The sequence below is a fragment of the Scatophagus argus genome, chromosome 2 (assembly GCF_020382885.2).
Source record: "Scatophagus argus isolate fScaArg1 chromosome 2, fScaArg1.pri, whole genome shotgun sequence".
Taxonomy (NCBI): Eukaryota; Metazoa; Chordata; class Actinopteri; family Scatophagidae; genus Scatophagus; species Scatophagus argus.
The window spans coordinates 4,911,592-4,936,821 of NC_058494.1; the positions used below are offsets into that span (position 1 = coordinate 4,911,592).

Below are 25,230 nucleotides of genomic sequence, written 5' to 3' on the forward strand. Positions count from 1 at the left end.
CTGAGGGATAAATGCATGCTTTATGGATGCACCAGTCAAAAATGGCAGACTGGTAAAGGCACAGATACTGAGCATAAAAAGTGGATCCAGTATCGCCATAAACACAGTTCCTTCTTCAATGCCTTATAGCACTTCAGCTATCAGTTACATTCATTTAGCCTTGGCAGGCCAATGACTCAGTGTTACTGCCACAGTACTACACACTACCCTAACATACACTGAGCTATTGGTATCGAGAGAGGAAACAGTTTGATCACTGGACCTTTACTGGCTTTAGTCTGACGTAATTATTATTATATTCTGCTCCTCTTCATAGCGGAGGATTATTTGGGGAGATTTAAACAACCATAAACAGTGGTGAAGTCAATGAACACAGTGAGGAATGAATACTTAATATGTAATGTAAGATGAGATGAAACAACCCCAAAATTATAGGCATACAAAACTGGAGAATGAGAGGTAAGCAGAAGAGATCATTTCTGAAAGTGAAGCAGCACTCACCGAGAGCAGAAATATATCCGATTATCAGCGGCGTAAAGGCAGCCGCCAGAGGGCAGAGGGAGCGTAACAGAGGAAAGAAAGGAGAAGATATAAAAGACAGCCAGTGAGTGAGAGCCAAACAGAATGTGGCACACAGCTGACAGAGACATGTATAATTTTTAATGTCACACTGAGAGAAAAACTGCATCTAATCCAGGCCGGGATAATCTTGAGGTTTTTCTAAAATGTGTGTTTGGTATGAGGGGGTTTTGATTGTCTTACCCATCTTTGCCAAATTCTCCAAAGCGGACACCTTCTCCCTCTTTTCCCAGGCGAATGAGGTTCATCTTGGTTTCCAGGGTCATCAGGAAGGACCCACTGTAGGATATCTCCAGGTCGAACCACAGACCTACAGAGACACACAGTGGTTATTAGGAATGTTGATATGGGATATGTTGAATGTTGATATGGGGATATGATGCAGGAAACAGGTAGCATGGCAGGTACTGTCACATCATCACATTGTCCAAACATATATATGAGTAATAGATGAAAGAAGCAGACACAGAACAGTTCGGGCAACCGTCCTTCACCCTGCTTGTCTTTCTCTCATTGTGTTCCCTCTTGTCTGATTCCACCTTTGGCATTTTGCCCTTCCTCTGACAGATTTCATTTTCTTGATCTTAGACTTAACCTACTTAGCAAAAGATGGGGAGAGAGAGAAGGAGTAATCACAAGGTCCTTTGAACAGAAGAGAAAGAGTCCACATTTGATATCAGCAGGGGGTTGGGTGGTGGCTGTATAAACAGGACTCGCTCACTCTCTCCCTTTTAGCTCTGCTCTACCAAACCTGCTAAAATCAGGATTATACAAACTCCACACAGGGTAAGCTATGTGCACTCTGTTTTTCATTTATTTCTCACTTTACAAAACAGGATCACATGTTCTTGTGTACCAAGAGCCAGAGTAAATCATGCATTGGGTGCGGTTTCTCCTTATAACACTGGGAGGCAGCAGAGAACAAGCGATGACACAAGAACGATAGCATACAGAAGGGGCTCTAAACTGAAACACATTGCACTTTGCTGCAATGTACATATATGCCATGTCAAATTCATAAAGTGTGGGAAAAAAGGAAAAAAAATGTTCAAATAGGAACAAGAAATGTAGTATGTGAATACAGCACTGAGACTGGGTGCTCTCTCCTCACTGCTCTGCTTCTGCCTGAACACCAGCTGGTTGTGCTAAATGACGTGATAATGCAATGAATGTGGTGTGCTGGAGAGAAAAACAACCAGAGAGCGAGTCAGACAGAAACAAACAAAATGAAAATCGAGAGAGGAAACGTCAAACAAAACAAAGAACAGAAGGTTAGAAAGTCAGAGATGGTTTGGGATTGAGAAAGCAGAAAGTAAAAATAGACCATTAGGCAGTCACACACTGACTCTGCTGACCCCAGAGGGCTTTGCTCTACAGCCCTGCCCCGGAGCGGTGTGGTGGATAATAGGACTGTGTGCCTGGGTTGTGGTTTACGCAGGGCACTGAGGTTTGTTAGTTTGGGTAGAGGAGTGAAGACCCGCAATGCAAGCTGCTGGACCTGGGTGGTGCTTCAAGTTTAACTGGGGTGCAGAGTTAGATGTGTGTCACACACACTGGAAGAGGTAGAAGTGTATGCAAAAAAACAAAATAAACAAAAAAAAAAGATGCATGGACACAAGCGCACTAGCATGCAGAGACAATTCCCTCCAGAGATATGCAGACATACACAGCTGGAAAGGTTTATTGATTCATTGCACTCAGCATGCTTGTTCTAAGAAGGAGAGGGGTGAGAAACAGAAAAGATAGAATTTAATACGTCTAGAGGATACACACACTAATACAAGTGGAAAATTAAAAGGGGAACTAAATAGGCCATTTCCATTATAGGTTTTCTAACACATTAAGGTAAGGGTAATTGAGGTGAGGTAAAAATTAAATTTTTTTTGTAGAAAACAGCAACCTTCACAGGACTCAGTAAAGCTAAATGCTTGCATTTCTCTTTAGCATAGTGGAGCCTGTACCTCCTTCCTGTTTCCTTTCACTTCCAAGAAATATGTTAAAAACCTAAGCACAGTTTTGCTGTTTTAGAGATCAATTCATTTGCAATCTGTGAGAGAGAAATCAAAACAGCTGTCAACATATTGCAGTTGCAACATGAAAACGCAATTAAAGCTGTTCCACAACAACAAAATAGTGGTCTATGCACACAAATTTTGCTTGGAGTGGTGTGTGAGGTGTGTTTTGTATGGAACTGTTCTAATAAATGGCTTTGCCATCTCAGCTGGAGATGCAATCAATTCTTACTCTGATTATAGAGTAACGCTCGTGGTGCCATGATAAAAATGAGGCAGTGACTCATAGCACAGAAGGAAGAGAGATACTGAAAGTAGAGAGTGAGTAAGGACACAAAGAGGAAGATGAAATGAAAGGGATAGGAATAGGAAGAGGAAGATGGCTGGAGACATATGAACAGATAACAGATGAAGAGACAGATCTGTAACAGAATGTAAGGGAATGAGAAAAGCAATGTGGTACAAAAAGATGGAAAAGTCAATGCAGATGCATGTCTGAATCATCAGAGAATTATTCCTCTAAAAATGACATACAAAGCTTCTTCTGTTAGCAGTAGTACTGTAGTTTTGACAAAGTTGTGCAACTGCGGCAAGTAAATCCACCATCCCTCACAAAGCTAAGAGATTACAAAGCTATACCTCAATTTATCCCATCCACAGATAGCCAACCATAAGCCCTGGTAAAGTGTTTAGGGTCTGACTGTATTGTACTCAGCCAAGAGAGCTCACTGACCAAACACTTTGGTAAACTTTACTTTATTTGGCCAGTTGAGAACCCTCAAGTAACAAGCATGTCTCTCTAACGTGGAGGGCACTGCTGCCTGACAAACTGAGTGGGTGACACTCCTGTGTGATGCACAGTAAGCCTCCCTTTGTGAATGAAGCAGTAGTGTTGTGGATAGTGCCCTCACTGGCTATTACTAGTTCAGCAGGTCGGGCCTGAACACTAAAGCACATGTTCTTGGCTTTACTATTGCTGTAATCATAAATGTGGATGGATTTCCGTTTTTGGCATTTTAAAAATGTGTGGAGTTGCATAACGTTGAAACTGATGCTGACTCATTCCACACTGTCTTTCCACATGCAGTAAATCAAAAGAAGATAACACGATCCTTACTTACTTATGTTGTTATCAGTATTCTCACTGGTTGTTTGCTTAATATAGCTGTTTTTAATGGATACTTATTTTTGGAAAGGGTCTGTGTCAGAGTGGCTGACAGTCTCAGTACTGTGATCTAAATGGTCATTGAGAAGATCAGAAAAACAATGTGAACAGTTTGCCGTGGTGGTCATCCACCAATTGGAGGGTTGATGGTTCAATCTCGCCCCTGCCATCTACATGTCTAAGTGTCCTTGGGAAAGATGAATGCCAAACTGCTCCTGATGGTTCTTCAATCAGTGCGCAAGTGTTTGCTCCTGATGAGCAGGTAGTATGGTAGTCTCTCTACCGCCAGTGTGGACTAAATAGGTGAAAGCTGACTAGTGGTGCAAAGGGCTTTGAGTGGTCTGTAGACTAGAAAAGCACTACATAAATAGAATTAGTTACCATTTTATCATCTAATGTGTGAAACCTTATCTACTTTATCTATGCTATACAGACAAAAGTATTGGAATGGGGCTATTTTTCAGGCGTTTGGCTAGGCCTCTTACTTCCAGGGAGGGGAAATCTTAATGTTTCAGCATACCAAGGTATTTTGGACAATGCTATGCCTCCAGCTTTGTGGTTACAGTTTGGGGGAAGCCCTTTTCTATTCCAGCAAGATCCATAAAGACACGGTTGGATGGGTCCCTGTTGGTGTAACGGTCCCAATACATTTGTCAATGAAGTGGAATACGGATACAGCTATCTGATCATCTTCTGATCAGTGTAAGGGTGTTGTTCTTTCAAATACTCAAATGTGCTGCATGGACGAGCAAATACTGCACAATGACAAGAGATTACAGAGAGTATGCTGCACAGAGCTCCATGTACCACATGGTGAGAATTGCTGACTAGACAGGCTGGAATTTCAGAAATCAGTGTGTGTGCTTGGGTGAATCCTTATTTGAAATTGATTTCTCTCTTGCCTCGGTAGTCAATGGAGGGTTTGGATGCCCGAAGGATTCTGGGAGTGGCCGAACCCATATCCAGTTCTGTCAGGGTTAACTCATTCATGAAGTAAGGCAACTGAAAAAGACAAAAGCACACAAATGATCTGAGTACATTGTACATGAAAAAAGTCACTTGGAGAAGATGATATAAACAAACTAGTTAACTTCATAACTGTATATCTTTCAAAAAGTTTATAGAATGTTATCTTGAAAAAAAGGAAAGAGAAAAAAAATGGATATATGGATCATTAAATAAGTACAGCTCATGTACACACACTCCTATAACATCTTATAATTGGCTGTCTCTACGTGCTGGTCCCTTGAGACTGAGCTGTGCTCAGTCTTTTTCTATTGTACTGAGACTATGATATTACTTACAGTCAGACACACCAAAACACATTATACGTTCAAGCAAAATAGATCTGCCTGGGGGACAGGATCAGAAAGAAACAGTAAAGATGAAGGGATAGAGAGTCTTTCTCTCTCTGCTTCTAAACTTAGTGTGCAGCTCCTGTGGAGCCTCTAAAGGGCTGTGCAGTGGCACAAACCGACATTTAGAGAACAGATCAGCATTATCTTGTTTTCAGCAGTAAGGTGACCATGACTTTTCCTCTTGTTGACATGCTCAAATTTCAAACACTTTTAGAGTGAAAGCTTGTTTGGGGAATTGCTCCACTCACTCGTATCTTGCTGAGCTTCATCTGAATCTTCTTGGAGACTAGTTCAGCCCAGTAGGGCTCACTCAGGCAGTCCCAGAAGGCCCGGCCAAGAGCTGCATTCACCCAGGCAACAGTATCATCCTCCTCCTCCCCACTGGGCTGCACCTGAGCTGAAGTGGTGCTCTGAAGCTGAAAACACAGCAGGCAAGTTAACATGAACATTAGAAAAAAGAATATGAATCTCATATCATATGATTCTAAAACATTTAAAACACAAATGACGCACTACATACGTTTAACAGGTCCCAGTTTGTCTATGAGCATCAGATTCCATTCATTTATTACAGAAAACTACCATCTCTGTGGTGCATCAGCACACTATTTAGTTAATGTAACAAAACCTGCTGAGCAACACTAGTCAAACGTGTAAAACACCCTATCAAAAACCAAGCTTGAGGTTAAAATGCAAATGAGATGAAGTTTTGTCATCTAAGAGAGGATTATAGAAAATGAGTAAATGCTACCTTCTTATCAGCTCCAGGGCTGCTCTGAGGACTGAGGAGTGCAGGGCTGGCAGCCATAGGGCTGACTGCTACCTGCTTTGGCAGTATGGAGGCCATGTATACACTGTAGTCCAGTAGCGGCTTGACTTTGGCACTGCCTGCTGTTGTTAAGGAGGGTGAGGAGTCCTTTGACCTGGGCTGAGAGGCCAGTACCTCATCTAGACTGCTGCGGCTGCTGCTGCGACTGTGACAGCTCAGAGCTGTGGGCCACAGTACAGATCAGAAAAAGGTGAGGAATTAGTTGCTACACTTGCATTTTGTTTTTTTTAGACTACGAAACCTTTACATTTCCATTCCTTAACCGTATAGTGTGTTAAATATATTCTTTTGGAATGACTATTTAGACAGTTTTAACCTAGAAAAAGACAAAATAAATGACAAATGAAGAAAAATGTTTACTGTGTGATACAGGAAGACAGAAGGAGAAAAATGTGTTGTGCTCACAAACACCAGTTTTGCTCACCGCTCTTAGTCCCCACAACACTTGAAGCTTTCTTCAAGTCCGCCTTGAGCTTGGAAGCTAATAGAAAGCGCTGAAACCACTCCTCCTTCTCCCTCCCAGTCCTTCCAAACAGATAGAGGGTCAGATCTCTGCTGGACGAAGATGAGCCTCGCTCCTGTCCTCCAGTTGCCCCCTCTCCTCTGTCCCGTGTGTTGAAGCTCTCACTGGCCTCCCACCTGTCACCTTCAGCCTTTGACATGAAGTCATCCTGTCTGCCAAGTTCAATGCAGATGGGATATTTTTTGTTCCATAAGCGCTTCCTGGCTAGACTCTGAGGCACTAAATGTACCTGTGGGGATGATTATGGAAAAGGAAAAAAATTGAGTTTCCACCAAATTTCATTGATTTTTTTAAGACCATTGAAAGACACAAAGGACAATGGACTTGTAAAGGTACTTGTGCTATCTTTTAAAGGATTTAATAGTTGCACAGGTAACTACGGCTAAACTTTCACCAAGTTACAGAAAGATTAAGAAAACAATTTTCAACAAATCAACTTCCAACAAATTCAATGTTTTTAATTACATTAAAAACATACTTTGCTGTTGGTGAGGTCATAAATCTTCTGACTGATGTAGGTGACATCAGGTTTTGGTTCGTTGTGTGTAGCACGGCGGGCGATGTTGTGGTTGGGTTTAGACAGACGGATGATAGAGCCCTCCAACCGGACAAACACAGAGTGTGTCAGTGTGGCATGGTATGTCTCTGGGTCATAGCTCGATATCTCATTCATCCAGCCCTGGGGGAAAGACATAACCATCTTAAACAATTCAGATTATATTTCAAGGTTGAGTTCCAAAACAATCATACGAGAGAACTGCTTAAATCTGAAATTCAAATTATTAAGTTTTCCCCTATATATGGAAGTCTTTCTTTAAGAAGAAACAGATGTACATGCTGTGTTTTTCAGCATCTGAAGACAAAATACTTTTGAACAACTACAGACACAGACAAAAGAACAATCCAAAACTGTGACTGGAAAATGAGGACACTTAATATCTGCACAGTGTGCTGTCACCCACGTAACATATTTCTATTGTGATAGAAAAGGTTATCCGTCTCTATGAACTTCATATTCATAAGTGTGTCTTGTAACCACTGTCTTTTCAAGTGGAAACATAAACAGTTTGCTGTCATTTACTTTTTGTATTAGACTTTGAAGTTCCTCTGGCTAAATTCAGCCCAGTATCTGCGTCCAGTTTATTTGCTGTCTTGTCACTTCAATACGATGACTGTCACAGAAATATGCATCTGAAGTTACACATTTTCCTTTATTCACAGCATTCAATAGGTGTAGCTGTACAAAGTGCACTAACAAAGTAAAATTAGCTTTCAACAGGAGAATTTATGTGAATTATTTTCCTTTCTTTTCAGTTTATAATTTTAACAAACACAATTCTGTGGCATGTTGCTGTCATGTACAAATTTGGTGAGTGAGTGTAAATATTTGTGATAGACTGATGACCTGTCTAAGGAGTACCTGGTAATGATAAGATAATAGATAAATGATGGATGTTAGAATTCACTATTGTGTGATTCTATCAAACACTGTGACATAAAGAAAGATATTGCAAAAAGCTCCACAGTCGGTATCAGACATTTGATTTCCATGAAATACTGTAGCCCTGACGCAGCAGACTGTGTGAGCAAGTGTGTTATCATGTCATCTCTGGTGTAATTAAGTTAAAAACAGGTGTTTCAGCTTTGCGATTGTATAAGAAACACTCCAGAAGTCCAAAGTAATCAACCAATGAGATTCTTTATGTAAAAGGCCTTTGCAGCGTGACCAAATTAATTCAGAGAAGTCTGGAATACTCACTGACCTTATAGATTTCTGGTTCCTTAATGTGCAACTTTGGCAGATTCCACAGCTTCCGATGGTGTCTAGAATGTCTAAAACTACTGCTCGAAGTTTCTGGTCCTGTCAACCACACAACACCAATGGCTAAAAGGAATCCCAGGCCAATCCCAAGAAACATTCCTCCTACGTAACTGGGCAAAGGTAATACAAAATACCCATAGACCAGTAGAGTAAGGATGGTGAGAGTATAATGAGGAACAGTAGGCACTGGCTCAATACTTTCAGATTCATCTTCACTGCATGGTTCAGTACTACCACTCAGTGGCACTTTAGTTTGACTCCAGGTTCCAGTATCATCAGTTCTATCACCCACATCAGCTTCTGTGTCAGTACAATTCTCAAAGTCCTCTTTGCACAGAATGCAATAGTCCTCATCCTCTTGTTTAGCAAGAGCAGACATAGAGCATTTGTCCAGTGACATGGAAAGTAAAGATGATTTGTTGGGACTCTTAGTGTCAACAGAAAGGAGAATAGGAGATTCAGCAGGACCTGAGGTCCCACTGTTAGGGTTTTCAGCCTCCAAGTCACCTCCTTCTTCTTCTTTGATGCAGTAATTGTTGTTGCTCTCCAGATGACCATTGACAGCAGTAATGTTAGAGAGTTCTGTAGCACTGGCAGAGAGGACCTTGGGCCGGTAAATGCTGCTACTGACTAAACTGCCACTCTTTTCATCCATGATCTTACTCAGCAGCTGGAGAGGCTCAGAGATGACCTCAGAGAGACGGCGTTTAGTGTCTTCAATTTTTGCCTCGACTTCTGAGACTTTGAAGAAGCTGCGGTTTTCTGGTGAGGTTAAAGGAGAGGAAGGGGCAGTTTTAGAATCACCAGCCAATGACACGGCAGCAGACGACGTCCGGGACTGTGTGAATTGCTTGAAAAGTTGCAGGTTAAGGCGAGGTTCTGGAAGACGGTAGGGAGTGGAGGAGGAGGAAGAGGAGGACGATGAGTCCTGGGATGTATCTGAAGACAAAGATTTGACAAGAGTCTTCATGAGGTGCCTATGCCTTACTGTAGAAGCAGCAACAGAAGGGATCCCATCGCGAGACTCCATGTCAGAGGAGAGAGACTTCACTAAGCTGAGGAAGGGTTTGTCACTTGAAGGGAAGCTCAAAGATTTACTGGGAGAGGAATTGGAAGTTGAGCCTTTTTGCTCAGCAGTACATGATGACGAAGTCTGTGTGGGAGAACTGTTAGTGTGATGTCTAGAAAGTAAAGGAAGTCTGGATGATTCAGGAATGACAGCAACCTCGGCTGTAGAGTCCAACGGCACCCCTTCGAACATCTCCTCCCTTGCTTCTAAGGCTGTCACAATATTTGAGTCATCCTGAGCAGCTGAGGTAGTGGAGACAGTTGTCATGTACAGCTCTTCTTCCTCCTCCTCTTCCTCCTTCCCAAAAGCTGAGAAGTGGATGGTGATGGTCTCCTTTGAAGGCGATCGCTGGACATGGAGCATGGGGGACACAGCGGGTGGCTGTTTTTTTGTGGAGTGAGAACTCTCTGCATGGCTAGGATGCTGGCTAGTCATTGCAGTACTCCCACTGAGTCGCAGTCTGCAAAGAAAAAAAAGAGATGACACTAATTAAGGGCTGGAATGATTTGTCATTTCATTGATTAGTTGATTCTCACAAAAGTAATGTGATATTTTTCTAATTGTTTGTTAGGCAAAGCAATACAATGATTGCTCTGTATATTTATGGATACATTCAGTAAATAGTCCAGCCCCCTGCAGACAGAGGAATTGAGATCACTTGGTGAATTGCCTTCTATACACTACCTAGACAGTGACATAAGAACTACAGTGTAATGAATTTGGCATTCCCACTAGGCAGGAAAAGGTAGAAAGATCCAATTATGAAAAAGGAGAACATGACATATTCTATTCTCAAAAGATAACTTTTGATGCAAATAAAGCATTCAGCAGCAATCTTCCATCACCCCAAACACACGCGAACACGCACACACACACAAAAATAGTGATTAGAACTCCCAATCCCACTCACATCCCAATGACACTTTTGGATACCTACAACCTGCTAAAATATTAAGCTAAATTAAGCAGCTCCGTGGGGTCCATACAAATGCAGCCAGGCTAAAACAAGAATCAAATCTTGCTAGGCAAAATGAATGTTGCAAGTACAGAAACCAAACCTCACACACGACATTTAGACAAGAAAGATTTTACGGTGCTGTTGAGAATGACATAAAATTAGGTGCGAGCTCTGCCTTTTGCGTATTACTCATCTTGGAAATATGATTCCACTTTAAACCTTTGCCAACAAAATATAAAACAACTGCCACAACGTTAAGGATACGGTGTGGCATGTAATAAAACAACACAGCTTTCGAGGGCACATTTCCAAAGACAATAATTATCGGCCGAAGTCCACAGAACAAACTAAGGTTGGAATGATGGAACACTGCGTTAACATGTAGTTTGTAATATGTCACAACAAGATGCCTGAAGTACTAATGGCAATCAACTAATATCAATTTCAGGTGTGCTTGCTTGAGCAAAAGAAAAGGAACCCATCTTATAGGAGAATACATTAATAAAGCAGAAAACTTAAAAGGTAACTCAACACCAAAGTGAGGTCTTGAGGAATACTACTGTATACGAGGAAAAAAATTGTTGCATGAATGTCATTCGTGACTTGAGGGAGAGCTGCAAGAAATCTGATAAATTGCCTCAAGTTATGTCATTTGAGTCACCATCAGTAGGGAAGATCACTTCAGCACAAGTAAAGCACAAGGACATGAGCGCTTCATTTGCGGCCTGGTCAGGTCTCTACAAAAGTAAGACATGTGGTCATGGATCAGCATTCAGGCTTCCAAATCTCCAAATCCAGACGCAAGACATCTATATCTGATTTAGTGCACTCTTAAGCTGTCCAGTGTAATTCAGAACGATGGTCTTTGACATAATGAACATATAATTAAAGACTAGTTTATTTAATGTTTGGAATTTTATGGTTGCAAAGGAATACAATTCTGCACTACATGGAAAAATTATGCCAGGACACACAGTGTCTGACAACAATAAGTGATCAAGCTGTTGCCTCTGTTTGCATCTATGTGATACCCTCTTGTAGAAAAAAAGAGTTATGGTAATTTCTTGTTGACATATGGCAATGGCATCCTTGTGCCTTGTCCTGACAACAGAGGTGGCATGAGGTCATGCTGGTTCACTCATATACAGACTCAACTTGGTCACTCATTGTCACATGGGTCACGAGTGAGCTTGTTACCCAGCCAGGCAGTCTGCCAGCCACCTCTGTCCCTAGCTAGCCAGCCTTCAGTCGGCAGCAACACAATGAGGACATTGTAGTGGATCACCAGTTGGACATGGATTTCATTTTACCATACAAGACTCAAAGGACTGAGCAGTATTTGCTAACAGCACATCAGGTTTAGTGATAAAATGGGGAGGTATGTATGTATGAGCGGTGTGTGTTGTTTCTAGGCTATTTCTATCCCCAAGTTTAACACTATGGAAAAGGAACAAACAAACACAGCAAAAGACTGGGCATGTACATCAGCATGTTTATGTGTTTGCTGTGACAATCAAATCCCTGTTTGTCAGACAGTGCAGAATGAAATCTTGCCATTGATGCTGATGAGGCTAATTACAGAAGTAAGTCAGCCTCATTAACCCTAATGTTTTGGACTCATTGGAGGCATGCTAACAGCTCACTTCCTTGGTATCAAGCAGCACACACACTGGTAATGAGAAGAAACTCACAGAGCTATTACACATGCTGAAAATATTCATGTACATGAACTGAGTAGCTATACATACAGCTTTGTGTATTTCGCAATTAAATGTATTATTCTAATGAACGGGGAAAAACTTGATAATGGGTTGAAAGGACAGTTATAATTATAACTGAAAATGCTGTAATTTAATATAAAAGTTATTTTGACACAGTGCTGTCTTATAATGTTGAGTGGTCTAAAATAGATTCATTAAGTTAAAGCTCTAAACTTAACCTTGGACGCACTTATGAATGAAATGTGTGGTATTTTAAACCAGAAAAACATAATGAGAAGGAAAGGCAGGGTGAAATTTTTCACAGATCTATATATTACACGGGTTATTTGAATATATGCGTAATACTTAAGTATGCCAAAAAGGTCCTCCCTGTACCATCGAGTGGGAACAGCTCAAATGTATGTTTTCAAACCTTCACAACTTTACAAAGCCAGTACAAATTCTTACAAGCACTGTAAGAATTCTTACTTCACTCTTAAAGCACTTAACTTTTAAAGCATTCTTACTTTAAAAGTTATTCACTGAAATGCATCACGTGTAGCCTCGAGGTCTAACAAAAATGCTGAATGCATTTCCTTCCTCATTAAATATTTGCAAAGTCAACAGTATTTAAATTCCAGTGTTGTTTACACAAATGTTATTTGCAGTATTCTTAAAAATGTACATTGCTAATAAAGGGCAGAAGATTCAGTTCAATTCAATTCAGTTTATTTATTTAGTGCCAATTCATAACAAAAGTCATCTCTATCTCTATTTATGACAATTTCCAGTTAGAACAGGTGTAGACCATACTCTTTAATTAAAATAAGGTAACTATAACATCCTAACAAGAGAAAGTGTTTAGGTTAGGGTTGGAATATTGGAAAAAGCTGACAAGGTAATATCTTTTTGTCTGCGATATAAATTGATATGAAAAAATAGGAAACTTAACATGAAACGTTCAGTGTATTATTGATTTCTGATTTACAGATACAGTTAATCGTGATTCATTGTTTTGAGTATTTTAAAAGTCAGTACTCTTCTAACAAAACAAATTCCCCCTCCTACTTCTACCACAGTTGGTTCAGCCCTCTGCCATCCCTCCACTTATAGTTTCACATACATAACTCTGAAACCAACATGAGCAACTGGGGAGAGAACAGGTGGAAAGTAATTTGTGAAAAACAACGTGTGTGTTTTGGAATAAACTTTACACTTGTGTCTTGCAGTTGTGTCACTTACATGTAATCTACCATTTGTAACAATATTAAAATGTATAGAAAATAAACAGGCTCAGAACAGATAAATAGACTTCTCTTGTGGATTGGTCATGAAAATGAGAACCATGTGAGTTTTACTTTTGTATCAAGCAGCAAAGACACTGTAGCATGAAGTGTTGTACTTGACATTGCCTGCAGTGTTACTGTTGCACATGAGAACAATATTGTTGCTGAAAGGATATATCATTCAAACCTAGTTTAGACTATAGTACATACTATAGATTGTAGATTAGAAGATTTATGATCAGTGGCAGGATCTAAACCAATAGTCCCACTTGTCTTCCTGATTGTTGATTTGAGAGCAGACGGACTTACTGACTATTGATCTCTTGTTCTTTCACTACCATTTTTCAAGAACATTGATGTCTGTTGTCTAATCAACAAAACACAACTTGCAACAAACATGCCTATTACCAGAAGAGTTGTCAAAGTTGAGAGATGATAACACTATTACACAAACATTATCTTGCATTTGCATGCTCCTTGGATGTTCCCATTTCCACAATAAGGAAGTCATTCTTCTGGCTTCACTGTGTTCATGGTCTTTTAAGTTGTGGAAACAAAATGGACGCTACAAAGAGGATGTGTTGTATTTAATTGCTTGGAGAAGTTCAACAAGGTGGTGGTAGGTGTTGGATATTAGAAATGATGTTGACCCACACTTGTTGCTAGATCAGTACGTTCACCATAACACTAACTAAATACTGCTTTGCCTGACTTTTTCAACTGCTCAATGGATGATGCCTCCACCACTGCGCTCCACCTGGCTCTCACACACCTGGGCAAAAAGGACATCTGTGTTTGAATGCTCTTCATAGACTGCAATTAAGCATTCAACACCATCATCCCTCAGCATTTGATTGGAAAGCTGGCCCCACTGAGCCTGAACACCTCCCTCTGCAACTGGATCCACAAGGCTGTGTGCTTGTGCCACTACTGTTCACACAGCTGACTAAGAACTGTGTGGCAATACACAGCTCCAATCACATCATCAAGTTTGCTGATGACAAGACTGTGGTGGGTCTCATCAATAAGAACAAGAGAGAGAACAGAGAGTAAGCTGACTCGGACAGGCAATGTGCAATGACTGGTGCAAAGTCAACACCGAATTCCTTAGTGTCCACCTGGCGTATAACCTCACCATCTCAAATGTTTTATTACTGTTTGCACTATGCATAATTTTGTTTGCACTATATGCATTTATTTATATAGTATATATAGCCATAGTCTTGTGCTGACTTTTTGTGTGGTGTTGCAAGTGTTCCCTGAAGGAATGTTGTCTCATTTCACTAATTATTCCAACACCACATGAGTGGACTATAGGCACAGGATTTGGCAACTAACAATAGTCTTGAATTTCCCTTGGGATCAATAAAGTATCTATATATCTATCTATAGTAGTTCAATGACAAATTCAGACTAAAAAAGTTTAAAACCCTTTTAAAACTACAGGGATCACTGGTGACACCCTAAACACCAGCGTATGTGTAATTCAAATTATATGACACAATTATTGACAAAAATAGACAAAAAAGACCAGGCGTTTTAATAAATATATCTATTATTATGGTGCTAAAAGGGTTAAAAAGCCGACATTATGCTCTTGCTTTCTCATTTCATTAGTGTGATTTTGCTATTCCTCCTACCAGTGACCACTGAGTTCAATACAGGTTCACAACCATTCTCTGGAGGTTTCACAATGTCCTAACAGGAAAGTCCCTAACTGAAGCAGAAATAGCTAAATTTAAAAAAAAGAACCTGGAATTTACAACAAAAATAAATTGAAAACAACCACCAGCACTGATGTTATAATACTTGTGCATACGAGGAAGAATCCATTTTTCATCATCTAATATTTTCTTAGAACGAATTTTCCTAAGGTGCCTTCTTTGCAAGCTTTGGGTTCCTTAAATTGACAGTTACACTTGCAGCATGACTCATGATGTGACCACCCCCTGCGTGACCTCATCAGAAACTCCAAATGCTCAAGATGTGACTGTCAGGAAGGAAAGAAATGCTCGCTCTTACCGTGCCACGTGTCTCCTTAGCAGCTATAGGCCCTTAACGGGTCATTATGCTTCAAATGAGAGGCTTTTCAGATTGTCTAATAGCATCTGAAAGCCCCTCCCCTTTCCACTGTTGGAAAAAGCTACACCAGACAAGTAGACTCATTTCACGCAGTGATAAGAGAAATGTGAGAAAGTGAAAGTGTGGACAAGATTTGAACTTCTCTCTCAACCTTTCTTTTTCAATGCTCACACATCCGTCTTTTCAAGGACTTGCAACACTGTGGAATGCACCCTTTAAAATGTTGTGCGACTTAGTAGGAGCAATTTGGTTATTGGCAAGAAGTCAATGATTATGGGAAATAATCATCAAAGTAAAATCAGTGTATGCTTAATACACATAAATATCGGGGCACCACCCTGTTACCAGGGACCAATAGCCAAATTAATTAATGGGAAAACAGTCTCTTAAAATTGTGAAGGATGAATCCGAGCACTGGCTGTCATGAATTCAGCTGTTATTACAAGTACATACACAATAACCACAGACAACGACAGGTTAAACTATAACAGGATTTATTAAACAGCAACAACCATCCATAGATAAGTATCACTTGGTAATAAACACTATTATAATCTAAGTTTTATCAACACACATTAACTATTAACTAAGATAACACAGGTACAGTAGCAAGAGTATATCTATATACAGGTGTGCATATATACAGGTGTGTGTGTGTGTGTATGTATGGGTGTGTGTGAGAGAGAGATGATGACAACAGTATGGAGGCTAACAAGCTAGCCAGGTAGCGGCTAACAAGCTAGTGGCTAAAAACAAACAAAATGGCGGTTAGCAAGCTAGCCAGAGGGTGGCTAACAAGCTACAGGCTAAAAACAAACAAAATGGCGGTTAGCAAGCTAGCCAGAGGGTGGCTAACAAGCTACAGGCTAAAAACAACAAAATGGCGGTTAGCAAGATAGCCAGAGGGTGGCTAACAACAAGCTAGTAGCTGACTACAATTAAGATGGCGGATGGCCACATGAGGGGAGGAGCTACAACCAGAATGGCGAGTGGGGAAACTACAACCAAAATGGTGGAGGACTACATGAGGAGGGGTCAGCACACCAGGATGAACAACCACATAAATGATGACTCAGCAAACAAAACTAGTCACACGCATGTGATGACTCAGCAAACTCCAAATGACTACCGAAGAATACGCCGGCCGTATCATTCAGAGCCAAGATGGTGATAACCAACGTGATGTTGCTTATGTGGTCACAGAAGAGAACAATGGGCGGAAGCCTTTGAGCGCCACGTACCCCTTGGTTACGGTTCGTGATCGCGTGCTCGGACTTTCGCCTCACCGTTCAGAAAGAAGAGTGTGAGGAAAGATAGAAATGAAAATACAAGAAACACAACCCAATAAAATAATCCACTCAAATTCTTTAGAAACTCGCGTGTCACCACACAATAGCGGAGTCAGTAAACCGGAGCTTATCTGCTCAGCTATTGGTCCTTTAACTGGTGACGCGCGGTCTCGCTGAAACGGCGGAAATGACCGACCGGAAACTAAAATCAATGAATGCAGCACTTAAAAGTTACAGAAAGCATGTGTAAACAATCCTACGTTACACTATCTCTGCCCAGACATAAGCCTCTTACGTTGCGTTGCTCCGATCATTCGGAGTTTGAAATGATGATCCGCTTAAACGTTCGCAGCGTCGTCCTCGGCGGGATGCTGGCGGTCCGTTATTCTGATGATGCGGAGTGTTGATCTCTCGGCGGCAGCGGAGAAAATCACCGGTGAAAAAGTTAACAAACTTTGTTTTCGTCCTTAACAAAGTCGGCGCGCGGCTCGTTAACGTGCGATCAGCTGATTGCCCAGCGATCCACGTCGGTAAAAAGAAAAAGGAAAAGTTACAGGAGAAATACAGCAGTCTGTTTCTCGGCCTGCGAGTTGCAGAACTGTGACCCGGGATCTAAAATGATGTTAATCAAAACGTTTGATTGTTGCTCCCTTTTGGCGGTTTGGACATTTGGAGAGCCTGGAGAAGCTCTCACTGTCACAGCACGCACGGGGAAAAAGCGAAGGCTGATGGTCGCAGTGACCTTTTATTACCTGAGTGACGTCACCTCGGACCCCCGTGGAGATGGCTGGCACACAGCCAATGTCCGTGCCGGTTCTGAGTTTAAACTCAGGAATTTATGACTTAGGTGCACGTCATGAGTGGGGTCTCTAACAGTTAGTCACTCTAACTCAGGCTTTATGAGTTACATGTAGGCCGCTCTATTGTTCTCCAGAGCGCATGGCCAGAGATCCCAACATCCCCCCTTTGGTCTGAAGAATGGGGTAGGGGCCACAGTCTTTAGAGCAACATTCTCTAAGGTCGAATGGTCCATGTGCGCTGAAGGTGGTCATCCTTCTGGCTTCCTTCCTGTTGGCTGATGAGCAGACACAGTGATCAACAGTTCAAAGTTCAGAGTTCATTGAGGCTTTAGCTCAGAGTTCATTGAGGCTTTAATTCAGAGTTCATTGAGGCTTTAATGTCTGGACAGAGTTGAGGCACAGTCTGGGCAGATATGAGTAATGAGCTAACTAACTCTACTATGATTATTTGGCATTTCAACAACACATTTAACACACTTCAAAAGAGCATAGCTCAATGTAGGTACCCAAGGAAAGAAAGAGAGGAGAAAGAAGAGGAGGAGTATCAGTGAATTGGCTATGTGTTCTAATGTAGCCAGCAGCTTAGTGGCTGTATCATGCCGGTCGTAGGCTAATGGGCTTTGTGGTGACTGTATTCACCACCATAGGTGGCCAATTCACTCTGCAAGGATCTCACTTTCCTCTGTTCTTGCAGACATGGTATCCTGGCATTTTTGCTAGGGTGAGTCAACTCTCATACCACAGAGATCATCCACATCTCTAATAAATGGCTGCTGGGGCAGACCCAGTCGATATTCCTGGTTCAGGTACATGTGTTAAGGTTCAAAATCCAATGAGGAGTCTTCCTCATGATACACCAATATAAATGACATATGTATTGTCTTGCCAAAACCAACATTCAAAACAGACTTCAGTTGCTCATTCTGCCATTCTATGATAATTATGATTCCAACAGAGCCTAGCTCTAATTTCTAGAGGTCTATGATAATTATAAGGAGGGATTTATTACCTTCAGTAAATTTAGGGACTGGTTCAATCTAACTGACTTGAAGATTAGAACATAAAAGGTGACCCCCCTTTCCCTGAATTTGTGCTTGATTCAGAGGATGGTTGGTTAAAGATGACAGCAGGTAAGGCACCCTTGAATTTAACCTCTGGTGTCGTTGTTCATGGATGTCCAATATGCAACCTGCTGAAGTGTCTGGAGGGTGGCTTTGTAACCATGGTGACCACCACAGGTGAGTCAGGGCATGGGTGAGCATCAACCCCCCCCCCTCCCCGTGGCTGGTCGGGTTAATCTATCCTATACAGCTGGTGATGCTATAAGAAAATCAAAAGGGGAAATAAAAAGAAGAAAAGCAGTTAAAGGAACAGGGTTTCTGGTGTTAGGAGTAAGTTTGGGTGACTAGGCGGCCTGAGTGGTCGATCTGAACGTCTCCGCCATACACTTCCTTATAAGTTCTTTTAAACTTTCCTTTTGGAAGTCTTCCCCTTTAAATGGAAGTGGGGCTTTGCCACCATACCTCCTACCCTGTTTGGAGTTGGATTTAAACCTGCCCTTTCTGTCTGGCTGGGGAGTGTCTTTTGCCGGTGGGCTCAGGTTTCGTGACCAGTTAGGACTGTTGGTCCTCTGACTGGGGTGTTCACCCTGTGGGCAGAGTGATTGGTATGCCGGGGGACCTGGTCCCGCTTGCATCTGGGCACGAGGCATCTTGCCACCTTCCAGTGCCACCTCTGCAGTGGCGGACGGCTGGATCTTCAGTACCCTGGCACTGCTGTTAGCTGTCCTACTTGGGCGTACTCGTGTTTCCCATGCCAGCTGCGCGTACCGCCTCATCTCCTGCATGTTGAGGTTGTTAGTGCGGCAGTGCATGGTCACGTCGTAGCGTACGCTCTCGTGCAGGTTATGGAGGAACAGAGATTTGAATGCATGTTCTTCCTCTAATCCAGGCGCATTACGCCCTTGGAAATATGCTGCTCTGAGACGCCTGTAATACTCCCAGGGAGGCTCAAGTTTCTTCTGCGTGACAGCAAAAGCATCAAGAGTGGCGGAAGCATGGTCTGTGTAGTGGGAGTATTCTTCCCGCAGGGCTTGGCAGAGCGCTGAGTAATGGTCTCTGGTTCTTGGTGGGAGAGTCTCCATGAAGACACGGACGCTCCTGGAGGTGGTTTTCCAGATCAAGCGAAGTTTCTCCCGGGCAGACGCATGGGGAAGATCAAGGAGACAGCGATCTACTTCCCTCAAGTAGTCATCGATGGATGACTCCTGGTTCCTGGGGTCAAAGCTCTCTATGTCTCTTGCAAGAGATTCAAGCTGACGTATGCGCAGACCCTGTTGATAGTAGGTGCTGGCGTCGTCAGAGTCATCTGAGGATTCTGGATTCCTCAAGTCCTGGGGGGAAAGACCATGACTACTCCTTCGTTGCAGAGAAGGGGTTTGGTCAAAGTGAGGGCGTGAGCGGCGCCCTAGATATGGCATGTCGGCCGGTGTGGGGCCAAAGTCCCTGTCGTCTCTCAAGGAGTATGGCTGATGTCCACCTTTCTCCAGGGAGGTTCTTCCTTTGGCAAAGTCAGGTATGGAGCGCTGGAGAGCTGATGAAGTTGCACTTCTTGTGCATGAGGCATTCCCATGCCTATGGTGGACCAGTGGAGGAGTGTACTGGTCATCAACGATCATGTCGGGCATCTCAGTAGGGGCTGCTACCTCTCCACTAACTGTCCTCAGATCAGTGGGTGTGGCTCGAACTGTCTGTCGAGCACCCTCAAGCTCCTGACATGTGGCGGCTATCCGTGCGCGGGATGCCTGTCGTTCAGCCCGCAGCTTGTCCTCCATGGTATCCGCCGTTCGCGTTTTAACCATCTCTTCTGGGACAGGGGCTGCATCTGGGTCAGAATCAATATCAGACGGATCAGGGATCAAGGCTGCTTTCACCTGATCCTCCGTCGTTTGGAGCTGCAAATTTAAATAAGGACAATCCTGCTGGATGGTCTCATTTTCCTCCTTAACTTCACTCAGCTGATCCCTAAGGTCCTTAACCTCTTGCTGTAGGATCAAGTTTTTGTGTTGCTCAGCATGATAGCTGGTCTGCAACACTGTAATCTGCTCCATATACTCTGCAGCTTGTAACTGGGCTTTACGGTGATAAAGCATTGTTACCTGACTGAGCATCTGAGAAATGAGGGACAAGTGACAAGTGACCACTTCCTGTATTTTCTTATCACAGGTGCTAGCGTTGTAGCTGTTCAGGTCGCTCATGCCATTAACTGCCAATTTCACGAGGCCAGTGACTGTGGCCTGCAGGTCCAGGTCATCTGCCTCTTGGGAGCCTCTAGCTCCTGGGGTGTGGGAATCCCTACTGCTCATTTTGTCTTTCCACTGAACAGACAAAACAAAAACCACAAAACTGCTACGCTAAGCAAGTTTAAGTTGCACAGGTGGGCTTCAACCTGTGGCTTACAAACCTACAAAAATCAACAATGTGCTGGGCTAACTATGGCTGCTAAGTAGTTGTAACTGAGGTTACACAGTAGCACTATACCTTATGCTAAAGGAGTTAGTGCACATCAAAACAGGACTCACAGAGCCAGGAAAGCAAAAGAACACGGTCTGTATTCTGCTACTTAACCTATGTAATCCACTATCCAATCTATGGCACCTCTTAGTGCAATCACAACACAACACAACCAATACTCTTAGTACCCGTAATTAATAGTTAACAATTAAAAATGCAGGGGACGGCTTCTTCACTCTAATTCTGAGAAAAGAGGAGAATAAGGAGAATAATAAAACAACACAAAAGAAAAGAAATTCTCTAAACCGTCAGCAGCAGGTTACTGTGGTGATACTGTAACACAGCTGGAATTAGACAAACTCACCTGGGACCCCAATTATGTTGGTGGACCCATGGAAAAGTTTGGTTTTGCCTTTTTTGTTATTGTGTTTATACTGTAACACAGCTAGAATAAGACAGCCTCACACGGGGCACCAATGATGTTGTGCGACTTAGTAGGAGCAATTTGGTTATTGGCAAGAAGTCAATGATTATGGGAAATAATCATCAAAGTAAAATCAGTGTATGCTTAATACACATAAATATCGGGGCACCACCCTGTTACCAGGGACCAATAGCCAAATTAATTAATGGGAAAACAGTCTCTTAAAATTGTGAAGGATGAATCCGAGCACTGGCTGTCATGAATTCAGCTGTTATTACAAGTACATACACAATAACCACAGACAACGACAGGTTAAACTATAACAGGATTTATTAAACAGCAACAACCATCCATAGATAAGTATCACTTGGTAATAAACACTATTATAATCTAAGTTTTATCAACACACATTAACTATTAACTAAGATAACACAGGTACAGTAGCAAGAGTATATCTATATACAGGTGTGCATATATACAGGTGTGTGTGTGTGTGTATGTATGGGTGTGTGTGAGAGAGAGATGATGACAACAGTATGGAGGCTAACAAGCTAGCCAGGTAGCGGCTAACAAGCTAGTGGCTAAAAACAAACAAAATGGCGGTTAGCAAGCTAGCCAGAGGGTGGCTAACAAGCTACAGGCTAAAAACAAACAAAATGGCGGTTAGCAAGCTAGCCAGAGGGTGGCTAACAAGCTACAGGCTAAAAACAACAAAATGGCGGTTAGCAAGATAGCCAGAGGGTGGCTAACAACAAGCTAGTAGCTGACTACAATTAAGATGGCGGATGGCCACATGAGGGGAGGAGCTACAACCAGAATGGCGAGTGGGGAAACTACAACCAAAATGGTGGAGGACTACATGAGGAGGGGTCAGCACACCAGGATGAACAACCACATAAATGATGACTCAGCAAACAAAACTAGTCACACGCATGTGATGACTCAGCAAACTCCAAATGACTACCGAAGAATACGCCGGCCGTATCATTCAGAGCCAAGATGGTGATAACCAACGTGATGTTGCTTATGTGGTCACAGAAGAGAACAATGGGCGGAAGCCTTTGAGCGCCACGTACCCCTTGGTTACGGTTCGTGATCGCGTGCTCGGACTTTCGCCTCACCGTTCAGAAAGAAGAGTGTGAGGAAAGATAGAAATGAAAATACAAGAAACACAACCCAATAAAATAATCCACTCAAATTCTTTAGAAACTCGCGTGTCACCACACAATAGCGGAGTCAGTAAACCGGAGCTTATCTGCTCAGCTATTGGTCCTTTAACTGGTGACGCGCGGTCTCGCTGAAACGGCGGAAATGACCGACCGGAAACTAAAATCAATGAATGCAGCACTTAAAAGTTACAGAAAGCATGTGTAAACAATCCTACGTTACACTATCTCTGCCCAGACATAAGCCTCTTACGTTGCGTTGCTCCGATCATTCGGAGTTTGAAATGATGATCCGCTTAAACGTTCGCAGCGTCGTCCTCGGCGGGATGCTGGCGGTCCGTTATTCTGATGATGCGGAGTGTTGATCTCTCGGCGGCAGCGGAGAAAATCACCGGTGAAAAAGTTAACAAACTTTGTTTTCGTCCTTAACAAAGTCGGCGCGCGGCTCGTTAACGTGCGATCAGCTGATTGCCCAGCGATCCACGTCGGTAAAAAGAAAAAGGAAAAGTTACAGGAGAAATACAGCAGTCTGTTTCTCGGCCTGCGAGTTGCAGAACTGTGACCCGGGATCTAAAATGATGTTAATCAAAACGTTTGATTGTTGCTCCCTTTTGGCGGTTTGGACATTTGGAGAGCCTGGAGAAGCTCTCACTGTCACAGCACGCACGGGGAAAAAGCGAAGGCTGATGGTCGCAGTGACCTTTTATTACCTGAGTGACGTCACCTCGGACCCCCGTGGAGATGGCTGGCACACAGCCAATGTCCGTGCCGGTTCTGAGTTTAAACTCAGGAATTTATGACTTAGGTGCACGTCATGAGTGGGGTCTCTAACAGTTAGTCACTCTAACTCAGGCTTTATGAGTTACATGTAGGCCGCTCTATTGTTCTCCAGAGCGCATGGCCAGAGATCCCAACAAAAAGTTTGTACTTTCTTACATTTAGAAAAAGTACACTATTTTGAGGCCAAATTGTGTCTTCCACAATCCAGTGTGGAAAAAAGCTGCTTCATGAAAAGCTTCCCCATTTGATGCTTTGCCCAAGACCCAAACAACTGGTCACTTTTCCTCAAACCTTTAATTCTGTCTAAGTACATTAACACTGAATGATTACCTACCTAAAAGGAAGCAAATATCAGTCAGCAAGTCCTTGCAGCTCACTCGGGAGTGAGCCTGAATCATAGCAAACAGAACTATTAGGGTAATTGCTGCTATGTGACTATGGGAAAAGACATGCCACCCGAGAAACAACAGTAGCCTTCACAGTCTACAAAAACAGTCAACGATCACACATTGTATCTGGTTTCCAGAAGCTAAAAACTGTATATGTAGAGAGACTAGATAGTACACCTTTTCATATTTTCTGATTCCTGTTCTTATTAGATAAATGTTTACGTCAGTAAACATGAGCATGAGTTACCCCTCCCCATATTACCGTCCCTATCTCCTAAACACACGTAGAACTGGCTGACAGTGTGTCTTGTGCAGGCAACTAACTACACTGTGCTGGTATTAATGCAAGTCATCCTGCCTCTTGCTTTCTGCCAATATGACACACCATGCCAGCTTGTTCAAAGGATCTCAAATGTCATGCATCACTGATCCAGATGAAACTAGCACCATTAAGAGAATGCTTAAGGGACAGCGATTAAATACAAGAGAAAAACTTGCAAGCCTTCCTCACACATTCTCCCACGGAGGACGTAATGAAATCCCAAACCACTGTACCTTTCGCAGGTTGCCTAGGAAGGGATTAGAAGCTGTTTATTTGCAGTAGTAATAGCTTTCCCTGTGTTGACAGTTTGGCTAATGACTTGCAAAGTGTCTCACAGCCCAGTGTTCACATTAAAGCTCCAGTTAGCAATACAGCTACAGTAGCTAACAGTTAACAACACAGAAGGACAGTTTTTACAAACAAATAATACCTGCACAAGGATTAGGTGCCCCTTTGTTTGGGGCAGTGATTCACTATTCAGTGTTGAGGTGGAAGAATGTGAGCTTAGGGTTAGGGTTAGGAGCTTAATGTGAAGATAGATATTTCTTCAGAATGGATCTTTGTTTCCATTATGAACACTTGAAGGTCCTTTATGTGTTTTAACTTGATAAGAAATAAAAAAAAAAGATGACAATAATCTTCATCTTCATTCCTTCGCTCTCTGTTTCTGTAGCTGTAGAAATAAATACAGTGTAGATGAGTAAGCAAACCATTATGCTAACACTTAAAGGGGCTATCTACATTAGCTGAGAGGAAGGAGTGTGCAAGTGTTTGTGTGTGTGCATACAGGCATGTTTGTGTGTCTGAATGACTTAGAGGCTATGGTAACCTGGTAAAAGTGTTTCACAGACTCCTTTCAGATTTCAGGTTCCAGAGACAAATAAACAATAGAATCACAACAGAACTGAAACTGTTCTTAAGTATGCTGACAAACTGGTGAGATGGGTGGGGACTGAATTGTTAGGCAGTGAGATCATTATGGATATCAGCTATTTCTCTGGCTTCAAATAGAGCATACTTTGACAGTGAAACAAGAAAACTAACATAGCATATTGACAAAATATATTTATGTGTTGGTTTTATAAATCTGGTGTACCACAGTTATTCTGCACGGCTACAGTTAAAATGCAAACTAGTGGTATTCATTTTGCCTGGGGCTCGCTCA

General features: G+C 42.3%; 1 protein-coding gene across 5 annotated transcripts in view; it reads right to left on the reverse strand.

Moving 5' to 3' along the window:
* Positions 1 to 25,230, reverse strand: part of LOC124066493 (testis-expressed protein 2-like) — a 38,320-nt gene that overhangs the window by 4,580 nt on the left and 8,510 nt on the right. For all 5 annotated transcript variants that reach the window (XM_046402950.1, XM_046402944.1, XM_046402929.1 and 2 more), the window contains 7 exons: positions 8,230 to 9,817; positions 6,945 to 7,145; positions 6,368 to 6,695; positions 5,866 to 6,104; positions 5,363 to 5,530; positions 4,659 to 4,758; positions 763 to 889 (listed from right to left, as the gene is read on the reverse strand). In XM_046402950.1, the coding sequence (XP_046258906.1) occupies positions 763 to 889; positions 4,659 to 4,758; positions 5,363 to 5,530; positions 5,866 to 6,104; positions 6,368 to 6,695; positions 6,945 to 7,145; positions 8,230 to 9,792 (2,726 nt within the window). In that variant the 5' untranslated portion in view covers positions 9,793 to 9,817. The remainder of the gene's footprint in view (positions 1 to 762; positions 890 to 4,658; positions 4,759 to 5,362; positions 5,531 to 5,865; positions 6,105 to 6,367; positions 6,696 to 6,944; positions 7,146 to 8,229; positions 9,818 to 25,230) is intronic.